The sequence below is a fragment of the Mustela erminea genome, chromosome X (assembly GCF_009829155.1).
Source record: "Mustela erminea isolate mMusErm1 chromosome X, mMusErm1.Pri, whole genome shotgun sequence".
NCBI classification, from domain to species: Eukaryota; Metazoa; Chordata; class Mammalia; order Carnivora; family Mustelidae; genus Mustela; species Mustela erminea.
The window spans coordinates 64,919,798-64,939,385 of record NC_045635.1 but is presented as its reverse complement, the minus strand read 5'-3'; the positions used below and the strand labels follow the sequence as shown (position 1 = coordinate 64,939,385).

The following is a 19,588-nucleotide window of genomic DNA, read 5'->3' as shown; positions in this document are numbered from 1 at the left end:
TTCTTGGACATGAATGCTTGTTTCCTTCCCCAGATTAGGGAAATTCTCAGCTATGATTTGCTAAAATATATCTTCTAGACCTCTCTCTCTCCACCCCTCAGGAATCCCAATAATTCTAACCTTGGAATGCTTCATGGTGTCATTGATCTCTCTAAGTCTGTTTTCATGGGTTTCTAGCTGCCTATCCCTATCCTCCTCAGCTTCCTTCCTTTCTATCAGCTTATCTTCTAGATCACTGATTCATTCTTCTGCCTCATTTACCCTGGCTGTTAAAGAGTATCCAGTTTAGACTGCATCTCATTCATAGCATTTTTAAGTTCAGTCTGATTAGATCTCATTTCTGCCCTTAGAGAGTCTATATTGTCACTAGTGCTTTTCTCAAACCTAGCTATTGACTTCATAATTGTTACCCTGAAGTCCATCTCTGACATCTCGCTTATATCCTTATCCATTAGCTCTGTGGCAGAGGACATTGTCTTTGGTTCTTTTCTTTGTTGGGAGTTCCTCCTCCTAGACATTCTGTTGAGGGGCTGTTGAGAGAATATACAGAGTCCAAAATATCAACCATGACCCAAGCAAAATGCACCTGTGAGGAAATCCAGTGGTCAAAATCTACCACTGATATGCCACCAAAGCCAAGATGATCCAAAACAAGAAAAAGAAAGAAACAAGGGGGAAAAAAGAGGGGGGCAGGGAGAGAGATTATAATCTCTCAGTGTGGACACAGCAGGGTGATCTGCCTTTTCCTGCTTGAGTTTTTGTCTGTGTGTTAAAAGACACTATATCCCACTATATATTTCTGATTTCTTTGCAGATATGTGTCTGATTTAATATATAATATATATTTTATATTTAAATTTCTGATTTCTTTGCTATATATATATGTGTATGTATACACACACACACACACACACACACATATATATATATATATATATATATATATATATATATATATATCTCAAGATAAAACAGGCTAGTATGGGGTATAAATCTATAAAACATGTATGTGAAAAAGAAAATGAAAGTTAAAAAATGACTTTAAAACATAGGTTGGGAAATATGAAGCTATTTGAAATAGGAGCAGGGATTTAAAAAAAAAAGAAAAGAAAATGAATAAGAAACTAAAAAAGGAATGTAAATTTTTAGCCTTAAGTATAAGTGAGTCATGAGGGAACACCTGGAGTTGCCTATATTATTTTCCCCTGGCACTCGAGTTTTATTGTCCTGTGGGAAAGAAGTTTAAGCTTATTCACCTGTTCTTCCAGTCTGTCTTCTAGGGGAAGGTCCTGCTACTTGGCTTCTCAGGCGCCTTTGCCTGGGTAGAGTAGTCCCACATTTTATAAGGGGGTTGGGCTTAATGTGAGTTATTGGCTGCATGGCTTTTTTCCCTGCCATCTTTCTGCTTCTCTTTAGAGGGTCAGAGCTAACATGGCCCTGCAGGAATCTCCAGCCCAGAGCCACAATGTCGGGGTCCACACTCATCAACAGATCCTCCAGTTCAATCTGTTTCCACCTCTGCCTGTACCAAACTCCACAGACTCCCGCATCTTCTGGAGGAGGGGACTGCTGTGTTGATTCTCAAATGTCTTCGCCCCAGGTGTAATTGCATTACACTTGCCTGGGGCCGGGATAAGTAATCTGCTCCCTGTGCAGAGAGCAAAATCTTGGGCTTTTGTGCCCTGAAGGGTTTCCATGCAACTTTAGAGGATGAGAATGAAAATGGCACCCTCCCAATCTCTGGCCCTGGAGGAGCTAAGAGCTCAAGGCCCCACTCCTCTGTGAGTCAACAGAGAAAAGCAATCAATCACTCCTGTCACTCCTAGGCTCCCTAGTCTCCAGCACACAGTGCTCACCTGGCTTGTGACTGAGCATTTCTATCTCTGGCACAAGACCCTGTTTGGAGTCCCCAAACCCAGCAGATTCCTGCTGCACACTCCTGCACTACTCCTCCCAGGGGAGGAAGGGCACTCTTCCCAGTTCTGCCACTTGTGGGATCCCTGCTTGAAGAGCAGTAGCCCGACTGTGCCACAGATCACAGTTTATGGCAATCTGAGCTGAGAGGCCACTCCTGGGCTCACTCTTTGTGGCCAGCTTCCCTGCTACAATACCTGGGAGTCTTATCACACTCAGGCACCACTGGTCTTCCTGTAACCCTGAGGATCCTGAGACCACACTTCCAGGTGAGGGTTCCACCTCCCACTTAGCTACCTAAGCAACGTCCCCTCACTGGAGCAGATTTTTAAAAGCTCCAATTTTGTGCTGCTCTGCTCCCTCACTTGTGGGTAGCCAGCCAATGGAGGCTCCCTTCCCCTGTGGTCTATCTTCCCATATATCGCCTCAGATTCACTTCTCCACACTTCCTACCTTGTGGCAAATGGTCGCTTGTCTATTTGTACAGTTGCAGCTATTTTCTTCAGTCTCCAATTGAGTTCACAGGTGTTCAGAATGGTTTGATAGCTATCTACCTGAATTCCTGGGACCAGACAAAATTAAAGTCTCCTACTCTTCTGCCATCTTGGACTCCTCCCCTGCAGTGAGAAGTTTAACCTACATTTCCACCTAAAAGCACTGAGATTGAATGAAGGCATGGGAAACGGGTCTAGGCAACACTGAGGTTCCTCCTTTACTTGCTGTCAGCAGGGTCCACTGAGGAGCTCAGCCTCCATCTCTAATCAGCATCAAAGAGGAAAATCTAGGTGGTGATAGGCTATGCTACTTGGTACCCCACTCCCCCACTCTGTTCTCCTGATGTCATTAAGATGCAACTGGGAACTAAGCTTCCACCTCCAAGTTCTCCATTTACCCCTTCATGATATCATCAGGGACAAGTGACAAGCTGAGCTTCGACCCAGAGGGACAGTGATATGGTGAAGATAGCTGGCCTACTTCTGCTGGAAAAGTTTCAAAAGTGCGTAGACAGGAGATAAACTTCTACCCTATCCAATCTTTGCTCTATAGCTCTAAGGGATACTGTCACTACAATAATGATTAAGTATGAGCCATACCCTCATAACATGATATTCAAAATGTCCAAACTAATCATTTGTCATAATGAAGACCATGGAAATCAGAACATGAATGATGAAAACAATCAAAAACAATTCATTTGTAATAAATCATAAGTTTCAATTATAAATAATTGATAATAATTTATCACAATTTATAATTTATAATAATAAATCATGTTTCAATTATAAATCAAAGAACCAAAAGGAAATTATAGAACTGAAATATACAATAAACAAATATAAACAAAATAACAAAATAAAACCCTCCTGGATGGGTTCAATAGTAGAGTGATGATATAAGACAGAATCAGTGAACCTGAAGACAAATTAATAAAATTTTAATACAGATTAAGTAACAGAAATGATTTCAAAAGAAAAAGGTGAACAAAGTTTCAGGGACATATGGAACAATAATAGACAAGCTAATGTTCATATCATTAAATTCCCAGAAGGAGAGAAGAAAAAGAGTGGAAATGAAAAATTGTCCAAAGAAATGATAAAAACTTCCCAATTTGGGGGAAAACATAAACCAAACAATTTAAAGAACTGAGAAAATCTAAAATAGGACAAATCTGAAAAATCTACACTACCAAAATACATCATAACTAAACTTCTGAAAATAAAAAACAAATTAAAAAATATTGAAAGCACCCAGAGAGAAATGGTACATCACTTATATAGGTAAAAATCAACTCAAAAGACAAATATATCTCTTTTGAGACCATAGAGGTCAGAAATAAGTGGCACAACATTTTTCAAGTACTGAAAGGAACTGTCAACTGCACATTATATTCAGTAAAATTATTCTTCAGAAATGAAAAGAAAATAAAGACATCCTCAGATACAGGAAAGCTAAGAATTTGTTGCCAGTAAAACTCCCAATAAAAACTGGATATAGAAAGCACTCTTTTGAAAAAAAAAAAAAAGGAAATGATAACAAAAGAAGTCTTAGAACTTCAGAGAAGAAGTGACATTGGGGTTCTGGTCCAAGATGGTGACTCCTGAACTCATGTGCCACAGACACACTGAAAGCACAGTTAAACATGGAACAATTTCCTCTGAAAGGAACCCAGAAATTAGCTGAGGGACTTGTAAACACCAGAAAAATGAGAGAAAAACCACATAAAATGGGTAAGAAAAGCTGAGATATACTCTCAGTATAATTTCCATATACAGCACAATGGGGAGGAAACACAAATGCAAGTTTTTCTCTGAGGAGTGAGGAATTTGGATCCACCATCTAGCATGCCAAGTTTGAAAACTTCCACCTAATGGGCAGGTCCCTAAAATACCTAGCTCTGAAAGCAAATGAGGTATACAGCCACGAGACCCACAACACTGTACCAAACAAAGAAACAGTCTTAATGGGCTTTCTAGAACTCAGACTGGCTATCCTCTCAGGTCTCAGTGCAGATCCCAGCCTTTCCCTGAAAAATGCCTTTTTGAGGGATGCCTGGGTGGCTCAGTTGGTTGGACGACTGCCTTCGGCTCAGGTCATGATCCCGGAGTCCCGGGATCGAGTCCCGCATCGGGCTCCCAGCTCCATGGGGAGTCTGCTTCTCCCTCTGACCTTCTCCTAGCTCATGCTCTCTCTCACTGTCTCTCTCAAATAAATAAATAAAATCTTTTTTAAAAAATGCCTTTTTGAATATTTTTAAAGCTGTAACCTGAGGGCAGGTCTCCTAATTTAGCACACATCTAAATGATAACTATAATCTCCATATGCCATACTCCAGGTCACTAGTATCTCCTTGAAAGGAGCTTGTGCACATGTATGGCACCCCAGCATTATGGCTGCCACCCAGAGGATGCAACAATTGATTTCCTGCCACTGGTGGCCAGTGAAGCTTGCATTTATAGGTTTCAGAGTACTGTAGCAAAAAAAGGAACACTTTTTGACTGGCTGTAATCCCAGGGCCCAGTACAGAAGCACAAGCCAGAAACACCCATATCCCAGTCTTTCCCTGAGTCTGTTTTGCACATCTTCTAAGCTGCAGCTGAGGGTCCACCTTGAAATGAGGTGCTGAGTATTATCCTACCCTTTGGGAAATTGACAGAACCTATAATACACACACAAGACAGAAAGAGAGAGGAATCTAAGGATACCACTATAGAAAATTATCAAATCACAAAAAGCAAGAGAAGAAATCTCTAGTTTATTTTAGCACTTTCGTTTTCCTTATTGTAGAGATTTATCACTATGAACTTCCCTCTTAGAACTGTTTTTGCTGCATTCCATTAAGTTTTGGTATATTGTATTTGTATTTTCATTTGTCTCAAGATTTTTTTATTTCTCTGTTGATTTCTTATTTGATCCATTGACTATTCAGTAGCATGTTTAGTGTCTCCAGATATTTGTAAATTTTCCAGTTTTCTTCTTCATAATTAATTTCTAGTTCATGGCATTGTGGCTGGAAAAGATGCTTGATATCATTGCAATCTTCTTAAATTTATAAAGGCTTTTTTGTGACATAACATATGATCTATCCTGGAAAGTATTCCATATGCACTTGGGAAGAATGTGTATGCTGCTGTTGGATGGAATGTTCTATAAATATCTGTTGAGGGGCACCTGGTGACTCAGTGGGTTAAGCCTCTGCCTTCAGCTCAGGTCATGATCTTGGGGTCTTGGGATCTAGCCCTACATCGGGCCCAGTATAGAGGCACAAGTCAGTAACACCCATATCCCAGTCTTTCCCTGAGTCTGTTTTGCACATCTTATAAGCTGCAGCTGAGGGTCCACCTTGAAATGAGGTGCTATTATCCTACCCTTTGGGAAACTGACAGATACTGGCATACCTTCAACCACCGGAACCACTAAGAACAAAGAAACTAGCTTGCACAATCACTAAGGCTTGAGAGAAAACTAAGAGCTAGGACCAGGCCAAATGATAATGTTCATCTTCTACACAAGGCTACTCCTTCAAGACTGTGAGAGAGGTAGATGTTTTATCTGATGCATAGAAAGGTAAAATGAAAGAATCAGAGAATATTTTCCAAGCAAAAGAATAAGATAAACCTCCAGAAACAGCCTTTAATAAAGTGGAGATAAGAGATTTACCTGATAAGGAGTTCAAAATCGTGGTCATAAAGATACTCACCAGGGTCAGGTAAACAATGCATAATTTGTATAATAGGCATATATTCATTTCTTCTACCTTTTCAACTTGGCATTTACAATTGTTCATAGTACTCTCTTAATGGTGTTTTGTATTGGATTGGAAGAACTGACATTGTTAAAATATCTGTAACTATCACAGAATCTACAGATTCAATGCAACCCCTATAAAAATTCTAGTAACATTTGTCACATTAATAAAACAAACTATTCTAAAATTTTTATGGAATGACAGAAGACTCCAAATAGCCAAAGAAACCCTGACAAAGAAAAAATGAAAGGCATAACACTTCCTCCTTTCAAACTGCACTACAATGCTAGTAATCTAAATGCTATGGTATTAGCACAAAAACAAATACATCAATGGAACAAAATAGGGATCCCAGAAATAAACAGGACATATGGTCAATGAATTTATATTATAGGAGCCAAGAATATATGAGAGGAAATGGATAATCTCTCCTTAATAGTAAACTGGATAGCCATGTGCAAAAGAATGAAACTGAACCACTATCTTACACCATATACAAAAGTCAATCAAAAATGAGTTAATGACTTCAACATAAGAACTGAAATCATTAAATCTAGGAGAAAACATAGGTGGTAAGCCTCTTAACATAGTTGTTGAAATGATATTTTGGATTTGACACCAACAACAAAGGCACCAAAAGCAAAAATAAATAAATGGGACTACATCAAACTAAAATTCTTCAGCACAGTAAATATAAACAAAAAAAGTTAAAAGGTGGGGCACGTGGGTGGCTCAGTTGGTTAGGCCTCTAACTCTTTGTTTCAGATCAGGTCATTATCTTGCAGTTGTGGGACTGAGCCCCATGTCAGGTTGTGACACTGTGGAGTCTGTTTCAGATTATCTCATCTCTCCCTCTCATTCTGTCTCTCAAACAAATACAATATTTTGTGGGCGCTTGTGTGGCTCAGCTGGTTAAGCGACTGCCTTCAGCTCAGGTCATGATCCTGGAGTCTCAGGATCAAGTCCCGCATTGGGCTCCCAGCTCCGTGGGGAGTAGGCTTCTCCCTCTGACCTTCTCCCATCTCATGCTCTCTCTCTCTAACAAATAAAACCTTTAATAAATTAACAAGTAAATAAATACAATCTTTTTTAAAAAGTTAAAAGGAAACCTATGGAATGGGAGAATATATTTGGAAATCATATATCTGATAAAAGGTTAAAATATGTAAGAAACTCCTATAATTCAACAACAAAATAGTAATCATTCAATTTAAAAAATGAGCAGAACAACTGAATAGATGTATTTCCAAAGAAAACATACAAATGCCCAATAGGTATGTAAAAAGATGATCAACATGACGAAACATCAGAGAAATACAAACGAAAACTACATGAGCTATTACCCCACATATGTCAGAATAGCTATCATCACACTATTTTGTATTTTAATTCCAATATATCTAAAATACAGTGCTATATTAGTTTCAGCTGTACAATACAGTGATTCAACAATTCCATACATCATCCAGTGCTCACCACAAATGCACTGTTTAATCCCAACCACCTATTTACCTCATCCCCTCACCCCCTTCCCATTTGGTAACCAAAAGTTTGTTTTCTATATTTAGAGTTTGTTTCTTGGTTTCTTTCTTTTTCCTTTCCTAATTTCTCTTGTTTCTTAAATTCTACATATGAGAGAAATCATATGGTATTTGTCTTTCTCTAACTCACTTATTTCATTAGCATTATACTCTCTAGCTCCATCTGTGTCATTATAAATAGCAAGATTTCATTCTTTTTTATGTATGAATAATATTCTGTCATACATATATACCACACCTTTACCTATTCATTTATTGATGTATACTTGGGCTGCTTCCATAATTTGGCTATTGTAAATAATGCTGCAATAGTGCGATTAGTGTGATTACTAGACTGTAGGGAAGTCATATTTTTAATATTGTGAGGAACTTCCATACCACTTTCCACAGTGGCACCAGTTTGCATTCCCACCAACAGAGCAAGAGGGGTCCTTTATCTCCACATCCTAGCCAATGTTTGTTGTTTATTGTGTTTTTTATTTGAGCCATTCTGACAGGTGTGAGGCGATATCTCATTATACTTTTGATTTGCATTTCCCTGATGACTAGTGATGTTGAGTATCTTTTTGTGTGTCCATAATCCATGTGTATGTCTTTCTTGGAGTAATCAACATAAAATTCACACCTTATATAAAACTTACCTCAATATGGACCATAAAAAACTGAAAATTAAAAATGGACCACAGAAAACAGAATTAAAATATAAAACCATAGGGACCCCTGGGTGGCTCAGTTGGTTAAGCAGCTGCCTTCGGCTCAGGTCATGATCCCAGTGTCCTGGGATCGAGTCCCACATCGGGCTCCTTGCTCGGCAGGGAGTCTGCTTCTCCCTCTGCCTCTGCCTGCCATTCTGTCTGCCTGTGTTCACGCTCTCTTTCTCTCTCTGACAAATAAATAAAAAAAATCTTTAAATAAAATAAAATAAAATATAAATCCATAAAACTTTTAGAAAAAAATCACAGAAGATCTTCAGGATCTAATATAGGCAATGAGTTCTTAAACTTCATACCAAAAAACATATTCCATAAAATGAAAAATTGAAAAATTTGACCTTCTAAAACCTTTTTTAGAAGACTTATTTGAGAGAGAGTGAGAGAGCACAATCAGGGGTAGTAGCAGAGGGAGAGGGAGAAATAGCCTCCCCAATGAGCAGGGAACCTGATGTGGGGCTTGATCCCAAGACCCTGTGATCATGACCTGAGCTGAAGGCAGCTGCTTAACTGACTGAGCCACCCAGGTGTCTCTGACCTCCTCAAACTCAAAAAGTTTTACTCTGCATAAAACCCTTGAGGAGGACAAAAAAGACAAGCATAGACTGGAAGAAAATCTTTACGAAATACACATCTGACAATGGACTATTACCTAGAATATATAAAGAACTCTCGAAAGTCAACAGTTAAAAATCCAAACAACCCAGGGGTTCCCTGCTCAGCAGGGACTCTGCTTCTCCCACTGACCCTCTCCCTGCTTGTGTTCCCTCTCTCATTGTCTCTCTGCCAAATAAATAAATAAAATCTTTTTTAAAAATCCAAATAACACAATTATAAAACAGGGAAAAGACATGAACAGACCATTCACAGAAGACGATATACAGGTGGCAAATAAACATATGAAAAGATATATAACATTATTAATCATTAGGGAAATGCACAATGAGATAACATGACACATAATCAAAATGGCTAATAAGTAGTAGTAACACTAAACACTGGCAAGGATGTAAAGAAACTGGACTAATCATACATTTCTGGTGTGAATTTCATCCACTATTTAAAATAGTATGGGAGTTTCTTACAAGACTAAACATGTACTTACTAATATGCTCAGCACTTTTGGATACTTATTCCAGAGAAAGAAAACTTATGTCCACAATAAAAACCTGTACATGGATATACATAGCTCCTTATTTGTAAAAGCCAAAAACTAGAAATGACTCAGATGTCCTTCAACATGTAAATAGTTTTTAAAACTGTAGTACATTCATACCAGGGTATACTATTTGAGAATAAAAAGAATCAAACTATTAATTCACACAACTTCAATGGATCTCTGAGGAATTATGCTGACTGAAAAAAGCCTATCTAAGAAGTTTATATCCTGCATTATTCTATTTATATAACATTCTTGAAATAGCAAAAATATAGGTTAAAGAATAAACTACTAGTTGTCAAGAATTAGAAAAAGAGGGAAGGAAGTTGCTGTGGGTATAAAGGTATAATACAAGGGATACTTGCAATGGAATATCTTAACAGTTAGTCATCACATTAAGATACACATGTTCTTAAAACTACATATAACACTATATGTAGTTTCTTAAAACTACATATAACACTATATAAATTAGTGCATGTAAAACTGGTAAAATCTGCATAATGTCAATAGATTTTATCAAAGTCAATTTCCTGACTATATATTGTACTATAGTTATGCAAAATGTTCTTTTTGGGATAAAGAGTGTAAATTGTACATTTAAGTCCACAGTGTAAAATTTAAAAATTTTACAAAATCAGTGAAACTTAGTGAATTGATGTGAACTTCAGGCTACCACTAACAGAGACAGTAACTAGAAAATAAAGGAAAGAAAGAAACTTTGGTGGACTAAGTGATTAATTCAGTTCGGGTATATTTTTCCTGAAATGCCCATATTAGCATTCTTCACTTACTTTCACATATTCAGACTTGTTACCTTCCTAAATATGCAACCTAAAGATTTTGGCATCATGTGAGTATTTTCAAATCATTTGTTTCATATTGCAATATATAAATGTATCAAATTAGAGATGCCTGGATGGCTTAGTCGGTTAAGCCTCCTATTCCTGATTTCAGCTCAGGTCATGACCTCAGAGTCATGAGATCAAGCCCCATGTTGGGCTTCGTGCTGAGCATGGAGCATGCTTAAGAAGCTCTCTCCCTCTCCCTAGGGCCCTCCCCACCACTTGTGTGCTCTCTCTTAAAAAAAGTATCCCAGGGTCCGGGGATCGAGCTCCGTGTTGGGCTCCCTGCCTAGCAGGGAGTCTGATTGTCCCTCTCCCCCAACCCCCTGCTTGTGCTCTCTCTCTCAAATAAATAAATCTTTTTTTAAAAAGAAAAAAAAAATCAAATCAACATGGTATACATTTTAAACTTATACAATGTTATAAAACAATTCTATCTGAATTTTTTTTTTAAATCTTTCTTAGAATTTGAGGTTAAAATTTTTGTCTTGTTTTTATTTTTTGAAGATTTTGTTTATTTATTTGACAGAGAGAGAGATCACAAGTAGGCAGAGAGGCAGGCAGAGAGGCAGGCAGAGAGAGAGGGAAGCAGGCTCCCTGCTGAACAGAGCCCAATGTAGGGCTCAATCCCAGGACCCTGAGATCATGATCTGAGCTGAGGACAGAGACTTAACCCACTGAGCCACCCAGGTGTCCCTTGTCTTTTGGAGCACAGGGTGTGGTGCAAAAATAATGAATACTGTTATGCTGGAAATAAAAAAAAATAGTAAAAAAACAACAAAATTGTTTATGCACAAAACAAAATAATGAAGCTCTAACACAACATACTTTCTCAGGCTGGAAATGTAGTTGGAGTTGGACCATTTGGAGAAACTGGCATAGTAACCACACCAGCAACTGTGCCAGCAGTAGTACCAACACTACATGAAGTTGAAAACAAAGTTCCTGCCAAACTGGCATCATCTTGCATTGCTATTCAATGGGAGGAACCAGATTGTCATGGCTCTCCAATCACTGGATATAACATTGAATATGGAGACAGAAAAATTTTGTCTGTTGAAAGAGTAACAGAGTGTATTCTGAAAAATCTACAGCCTGATACTACATACAAGTAAGTTGCTTATATCTTACTTTGGGTAGATGAAGTTTTTTCAGAATTTTGAACAAATCTACACTTCTTTGTTTTATATAATCTACAAATTTTTGAAAGAGAATTTTAGAAAAAATTGTTTTAGAAAAAAATTGGCATTACTAAATCTACATTTTTTTGTTTTATATAATCTACACGTTTTTTGAAAGAGAATTTTACTATTTTAGAAATATTTGGCATTACTAAGAGCCAGTTCCTCCTCATCAAAGATCATCAATACTGATTATGCAAATTCAAGATTTTGGCCTCAAAAACTTGTCTATACTAACCATTATAATATGATGGTCAATATTCTTTCACGGGATGACTAAGGGCATAGTTTAAATGTAGAAATTTATTTTCATTTTTAAATCCAAATAGTTTAATTTGTTTTTGTTTTGTTTTTGTTTTACCACTAGAATCAGAATTCAAGCTATCAATCATTATGGACTAAGCCCTTTTAGCCAATCAATAAGAACCAAAACCAAGCCACTACCACTTGATCCTCCTCATCTTGATTGTGTGGTCTATAGACACCAGAGCCTCAAATTGAAATGGGGTAACTCTTCAAGCAAAGGATTACATTCCAACCTTATAAGCTACAATTTGTTAATAGGAGATCGATCTGGAAGGTAAGCTATTTGTACAGCTTTACATGATTCTAATAAAAATGTTTTAAAATTTCCTATCTTAAACATAATCCAAAGTGGTTTCAGTGAACTGATAGATGTGAAAGCAGTACATTATCATGTTAGATATACGTTCTTAAATTCCTACTGGTAATTTAGCTATTTTTTCTCTCCCAAAACACTTCTTCCTTTATATAATACACATTAATACCAAGGAATAGAGTTTCCAAAGGAATATGAAAGTCAGTACCTTGCCATTATAATATTTACAAACTGATTTTTTTTTTCCTTTTGTCTTGCACCCACCAGGCTTCAAGTTGATTTATTTAGGCTTTAGTGATCACCCAGTTTCAAGTCAGCTATGTAGAATTACTTGTACTTAAATGACCTTTGATTAATAATATAGCTTCTCCCATCTTGATTCCCACTCCCAGATTTTCTATCATTTACCATGGACCTTGTCAGACTCACAAAGTACACAGACTGAGTGAGTATACAGAATACAAATTTAAAATCCAAGCATGTAATGAAGCTGGTGAGGGACCACTGTCTGGTATCTATACTTTCACTACAACCAGAACTCCACCACCCACACTTAAAGGTAAGTATTATAAGCCTGACAATGAAGGTTGCATTAATATGAGCTCTAATAGCTCATATATAAAAATCTCCAGTACAGTCTATTTTAAATGTTAAATAGCAAAAGACTCCAGTATTTAATTATGCATTCAAAGTTCAATTTAGAATTTAATAAGAGGGACGCCTGGGTGGCTCAGTGGGTTAAAGCCTCTGCCTTCGGCTCGGGTCATGATCCCAGGGTCCTGGGATAGAGCGCTGCATTGGGCTCTCTGCTCAGTGTAGAGCCTGCTTCTCTCTCTCTCTCTCTCTCTCTCTCTCTCTCTCTCTCTGCCTGCCTCTCTGCCTACTTGTGTTCTCTGTCTGTCAAATAAATAAATAAAATCTTTTTTTAAAAATAGATTTTAATAAGACTGAAAATTTTAATGTTTTACTTTTTAAAAAGTTTTTATTTAAACTCAAAAGTTAATGTACAGTATACTATTAGTTTCAGGTGTACAATATAGTGAAATGCCCAGTACCCATCACAAGTACACTCCTTAATCCCCATGACCTATTTAATTCATCACCCCACCCACCTCCCCTCTGGTAACCATCAGTTTGTTCTCTGTGGTTAAGAGTCTGTTTCTTCATTTAAGTCTCACTCTTCTTTTTCTTTGCTCATTTGTTTTGTTTCTTAAATTCCACATATGAGTAAAATATGGTATTTGCCTTTCTCTGACTGACTTATTTCACTTGGCATAACACTCTCTAGCTCCAACCACATCCTTGCAAATGGCAAGATTTTGTTCTTCTTGTAGCTGAATAATATTCCACTGTAAATAATACCGCTTCTTTATCCATTCATCAATTGATGGACATTTAGGATGTTCCATAATTAGGCTATTGTAGATAATGTTGCAATTCACATCAGAGTGTATGCATCCCTTTGAATTAGTATTTTTGTATTCCACAAGTAAATGTCTACTGAAAATGCTGGATCATAATGCAGCTTCTTTTTTTTTCACTTTATTTAAATTTTGTTAGTTAACATACAGTACAATATTAGTTTCTGTAGTAGAGTTCAGTGAATCGTTACTTACAATGTTCATCACAAGTGACGTCTTTAATATCCATCACCCATCTAGCCCATCCTCCACCCACATTCTTCCATCCACCCTGTTTGTTCTCTAAAATTAAGGGTCACTTATAGTTTGTTTCTGTCTCTTTTTTCTTTCCCCCTTCCCATATGTTCATGTTTTCTGTCTTCAATTCTACATGAGTGAGATCACATGGTATTTGTCTTTCTCTGATTGACTTATTTCACTAAGCATAATATACTTTAGCTCCATCTACATCATAGCAAATGACAAGATTTCACTTTTTAAAAAAAGATTTCATTTATTTATTTGACAGACAGAGACCAGAAGTGGGCAGTGAGGCAGGCAGGGAAAGAGGGAGGGGGAAGCAGTCTCCTGCGAGCAGAGAGCCCGACGCGGGGCTCGATCCCAGGACCCCGAGATCATGACCTGAGCTGAAGGCAGAGGCTTTAACCCACTGAGCCACCCAGGCGCCCCCAAGATTTCATTTTTTGATGGCAGAATATTCCATTGTATAATATACCACTTCTTACTTATCCATTTATCAGTCAATGGACATTTGGGCTCTCTCCACAGTTTGACTACTGTTGATAATACTGCTATAAACAGTGGGTTGCACATACCCCTTCATATCTGTATTTTCATGTCCTTTGGGTAAATACCTACTAGTAAAATTGCTAGATTGTAGGGTAGTTCTACTTTTTAACTTTTTGAGGAACCTCCAAACTGTTCCCTGGAGTAGTTGCACCAGTTTCCATGCCCACCAACATGTAAGAGGGTTCCCCTTTCTTCATATCCTCACCAACACCTATTGTTTCTTGTGTTGATTTTAGACAATCTGACCAGTTGTTTCTTGTGCCATTGATCTTAGCCATTCTGTGGTGTGGTATCTCATTGTAGTTTTGACTTGAATTTCTCTGATAATCAGTGACGCTGAGCAACTTTTTCATATGCCTGTTGGCCATTTGTATGTCTTCTTTGGAAAAATGTCTACTCATTTCTGTCCATTTTTAATTATTCATTTTATATGCTGAGTTTCATGAGACATTTATATATTTTGGATATTAACCTTTTATCGAATATGTCTTTTTCAGATACTGTCTCCCACTCAGTAAGTTGCCTTTTGGTTTTGTTGTTTCTTTTACTGTGCAGGAGCTTTTTATCTTGAAGTCTGAATAGCTTATTTTAAATTTTATTTCACTTGCCTCAGGAGATATATCTAGAAAAAAGTTGCCACAGCTGATGTAAAAGAATTTACTGCTTGTTTCTTCCTCTATGATTTTTATAATTCCTCTCTCACATTTAGATTTTTAAACCATTTTTAATTCATTTTTGTATATGGTATAAGAAAGTGGCCCAGTTTCATTCTTTTGCATGTTGCTATCCAGTTGTCCCAACACCATTTGTTGAAGAGAAGTTTTCCCATTGGATATTCTTTCCTTCTCTGTCAAAGAAAAACTGACAAAATTCCATTTAGTCATTGACCAATTTTCATTTCTGGGTATTCTGTTCTGTTCCATTTATCTATGTGCTTATATGTGTGCTAGTACCATACTGTTTTGATCACTACGGCTTTGTAGTGTAGTTTCAAATCTGGGATTGTGGTAACTCCAGCATTTCTTTTCTTTTTCAGAATTGCTTTGGCAATTCAGGGTCTTTTATGGTTCCATATAAATTTGAGGATTGTTTGTTCTAGCTCTGTGAAAAATACTCATGGTATTTTGATGAGGGATTGCATTAAATGTATAGATTGCTTTGGGTAATATAGACATTTTAACAATATTTGTTATTCCAATCCATGAGCACGGAATGTCTTTCCATTTCTTTGTGTCATCTTCAGTTTGTTTCATTAATGTTTTATAGTTCTCACAGTACAGGTCTTTCATCTCTTTAGTTAGGTTTATTCCTAGGTATCTGACGGTTTTTAGTGCAATTACAAATTGAAGGGATGCCTTAATTTCTTTCTCCTGCTTCATTATTGATGTATAGAAATGCAACAGATTTCTGTACACTGATTTTGTATCCTGTAACTGAATCAGTTCTAGCTATTTTTTTGGCGGATTCTTCTCAATTTTACATATAAAGTATCATATCACCTGAAAAGAGTAAGAGTTTGACTTTTTCCTTGTTGATTTTGATGAATTTTATTTCTTTTCGTTTTCTGACTGCTGAGGCTGGGACTTTTGGTACTATGTTAAGTAACAGCGGTGAGAGTGGACATTCCTGTCTTGTTCTTGAAAATAGAGGAAAATCTCTCAGTTTTTCCCCAGTGAAGAGAAGATTAGCCCTGGATTTTTCATATATAGTCTTTATTATGTTGAGATATGTTCCCTCTAAATCTACTTTATTCAGGGATTTTGTCACAAAGAGATGTATTTTGTCAAATGCTTTTTATACATCCATTGAAATAATTATATGGCTCTTATCCTTTCTTTGAGTTATGTGGTGTATCACAGTGATTGATTTGGGAATACTGAACCACACTTGCAGCCCAGGAATAAATCCTACTTGATTGTGCTAAATGATTATTTTAATGTGTACTTGGACTCAGTTTCCTAGTTGGGGTTTTTTTTTTTTTTTGAGCACTTTTTGCATCTGTGTTCATCAGGGATGTTGGCCATTAGTTCTCTTTTTTAGTGGAGTCTTTCTCTGGCTTTGGTATCAGGGTACTGCTGGTTTCAAAGAATGAGTTTGGAAGTTTTCATTGCTTTTTTTAGAATAGTTTAAGAAGGAGGTGTATTAACTCTTCCCTAAATGTTTGATAGAATTCACCTGTAAAGCCATCTTGTCTGGATCTTTGTTTTGGGGGAGTTTTTTTTATTACAAATTCAATTTTATGGCTGATTATCAGTCTGGTCAAGTACTCTATTTCTTCCTGTTTTGGTCTTGGTAGTTTATGTTTCTAGGCATTTACCCATTTCATCCAGGTTGTCCAATGTACTGGAATATAGTTTTTCATAATCTTGTCTTAGAGTTGTATTTCTGTAGTGTTGTTTTTTAGGTTCTATATCATTTATTTTTGCTCTAATCTTTATTATTTTCTTCCTTCTGCTGGCTATTATACTTTCTGGTTCCTTTAAATGTAAGATTAGGTTGTCTATTTGCTTCTTGAAGTAGGCCTTATTGCTATATACTTCCCTCTCATCACCACTTTTCGCTGCATCCCAAAGGTTTAAGACCACTTGTGTTTTCATTTTCATTTGTTTCCATGTATTATTTCTTCTCTGAATTCCTGTTTGGCCCTTTGTTTAACCTCTATGTATCTGTGATCTTTCCAGATGTTTTTCTTGTGGTTGACTTAAAGTTTCTTAGCAATGTGGTCAGAAAAAAAAATGCACAGTATGATCTCAATCTTTTTGCACTTATTGAGGCCTGATTTGTGACCTAGTATCTAATCTATTCTGGCTAATGTCCCATATGCACTTGAAAAGAAAGTGTGTTCTGCTGCTTTAGGGTGGAATGTTCTAAATTTATCTGTTAATACCGTCTGGTCCTGTGTGTCATTCAAAGCCATTGTTTCCTTATTCATTTTCTGCTTAGATGATCTGCCCATTGATGTACGTGGGGTGTTAAAGTCCCCTAGTATGACTCTATTATTATCAATTAGTTCCTTTATGTTTGTTATTGGTTTGTATATTGGGGTGATCCCATGTTGGGGGCATAAATATTTTCTATTATTAGATCTTCTGTTGGCTTGTCCCCTTTATTATGATATACTGCCCTTCTTTATCACTTCTTACAGTCTTTAACATCTAGTTTATCCAATATAATTATTGTAACTCTGGCTTTCCTTTGACATACATCTGTACAATAAATGTTTCTCCATCCCCTCGCTTTCAATCTGCAGGTGTGTTTATACCTAAAATGAGTCTCTTGGGATGCATGGGTGACTCAGTTGGTTAAGCATCTGCCTTCTGCTCAGGTTCCTAGAACTGAGCCCTATGTTGTGTTCTCTCCTCAGTGGGGAGCCTGTTTCTCCCTTTCCCTCAGCCCCTCCCCCCGTTCATACTCATTCTCTCTAATAGACAAGTAAAATCTTTTTAAAAACTTAGAAAGGACGCCTGGGTGGCTCAGTGGGTTAAGCCTCTGCCTTCAGCTCAGGTCATGATCTCAGGGTCCTGGGATCGAGCCCCACATCAGGCTCTCGGCTCAGCAGGGAGCCTGCTTCCCCCTCTCTCTCTGCCTGCCTTTCTGCCTACTTGTGATCTCTGTCAAATAAATAAAAACTTTAAAAAAATGTTTAAAAAAACTTAAAATAAAATGATTCTCTTACAGGCAGCATATCAATGGGCCTTGTGTTTTTTATCCATTCTCACACCTGATGTCTTTTTGATTGGAGCATTTATTCCATTCACACTCAAAGCAATTATTAATAGATATGTATGAATTGCCATTTTATTATCTGTTTTGTTGTTGTTTCTGGAGATTTCCTCTGATCCTTTCCTATCTTTGTAACTTTTGGTCTTTCCACTCACTGAGTGAAAAATATTTAATATTTCTTGTAGGGCTGATTAGTGGTCATAAACTCCTTTAGTTTTGTTTGTCTGGGAAACTCTTTATCTCTCCTATTCTGAATGACAGCCTTGATGGATAGAGTATTCTTGCCTGCAGATTCTTCCCATTTGGTACTTTGAATATACCATTCCACTCTATTCTCACTTGCCAAGTTTCTGTTGAGAAAACCCCAGCTAGCCTTATGGGCCTTCCCTTATAAGTTAAGGACTTCTTTGTCTTCTGCTTTTAATTTTTTTATGTTTCCCTTAGATCTCTTTCTATGGCCTTATCTTGTTCTTTCACTTGATAAATTCCTCTGTAATGGCATTTTGCCCAAGTCTCCTCCTTCTATTCTGTATTAGAAAAGTCACTTATGCTTCCTGCTCCTGAAAGTAACCACTTTATGAGGAAGAGGTCATGTGGTGTCCAGAATTCAGGAAGCGTATTTGGCATGTGCTGTGTGTACTCTGCTGTTCTCTGTTTTGTCTCCTCTATCCTTTGGGCCAGTCATCTGCACAGGTTCTCCTTGCCTTGCCTGGGCAGTGTTTGGGCTCTGACTTTAATGTGGAGAGTGCTAAGTTTGCTCTGATCTTCTTGTGAAATGAGACTTGATACTAACTTCCACTAACTTCTTGTGAAATGAGACTTGATACTAACTTCCACTTCCACTAACTGAGGCCTTGCAGAAATCTCTCATTGGGAGACATGTTCTGGGCAGAGGTTTGTGCTGGTCTGATAGGGGGAGGGAGCTGCTGCACTGGTACTGAAACAAGCTTGACTGAGATGGGCAGAACTGCCAGAGCACAGGGGTGTGGGACTTGGTGTAAGCAAATTAGCCAGCCAGTATAGGTGGCTGTGTGTTTATGCTGAGTGGCCAGGGAGGGAAATGGTGCCTGCCAGCTGCTTTGTTCACCAAGAGGTATCTTCATAAACACTGCCCCTCTTAGAAGCACTCCAAGAAGAGTGAATACTCTCCCCTCCATGTGCCCCACACATTCTTCAGATCCCTGTCTCCTCACTGCATGCCTCTGGGTTGTTTGCCAGCATTCTCTCCAAGAGCAGAGCTCTACCCCAGCCAAGCCCACCGACCTTTAAAACTCCAGGCTTTAAGACTCACTGGTTGCAAGAACTCATGAAATTCAGCCCCTCCTGCTTTCCAACTCAACGGTTATGGGGAAACATTCTCCTTGTGTATTCCCCTGTATGCCCCCCTCTCTCTAACCCTTCTCCATAACAAGGCAACCTCCTCTCCACAGCAGCCAAGAT

At 37.7% G+C, this 19,588-nt stretch overlaps 1 protein-coding gene across 1 annotated transcript in view; it reads left to right on the top strand.

Moving 5' to 3' along the window:
- Positions 1-19,588, top strand: part of LOC116582283 (fibronectin type III domain containing protein 3C1-like) — a 48,808-nt gene that overhangs the window by 26,364 nt on the left and 2,856 nt on the right. The window contains exons 23-25 of the mRNA XM_032329704.1: positions 11,252-11,526; positions 11,964-12,176; positions 12,608-12,774. Of these exons, the coding sequence (XP_032185595.1) occupies positions 11,252-11,526; positions 11,964-12,176; positions 12,608-12,774 (655 nt within the window). The remainder of the gene's footprint in view (positions 1-11,251; positions 11,527-11,963; positions 12,177-12,607; positions 12,775-19,588) is intronic.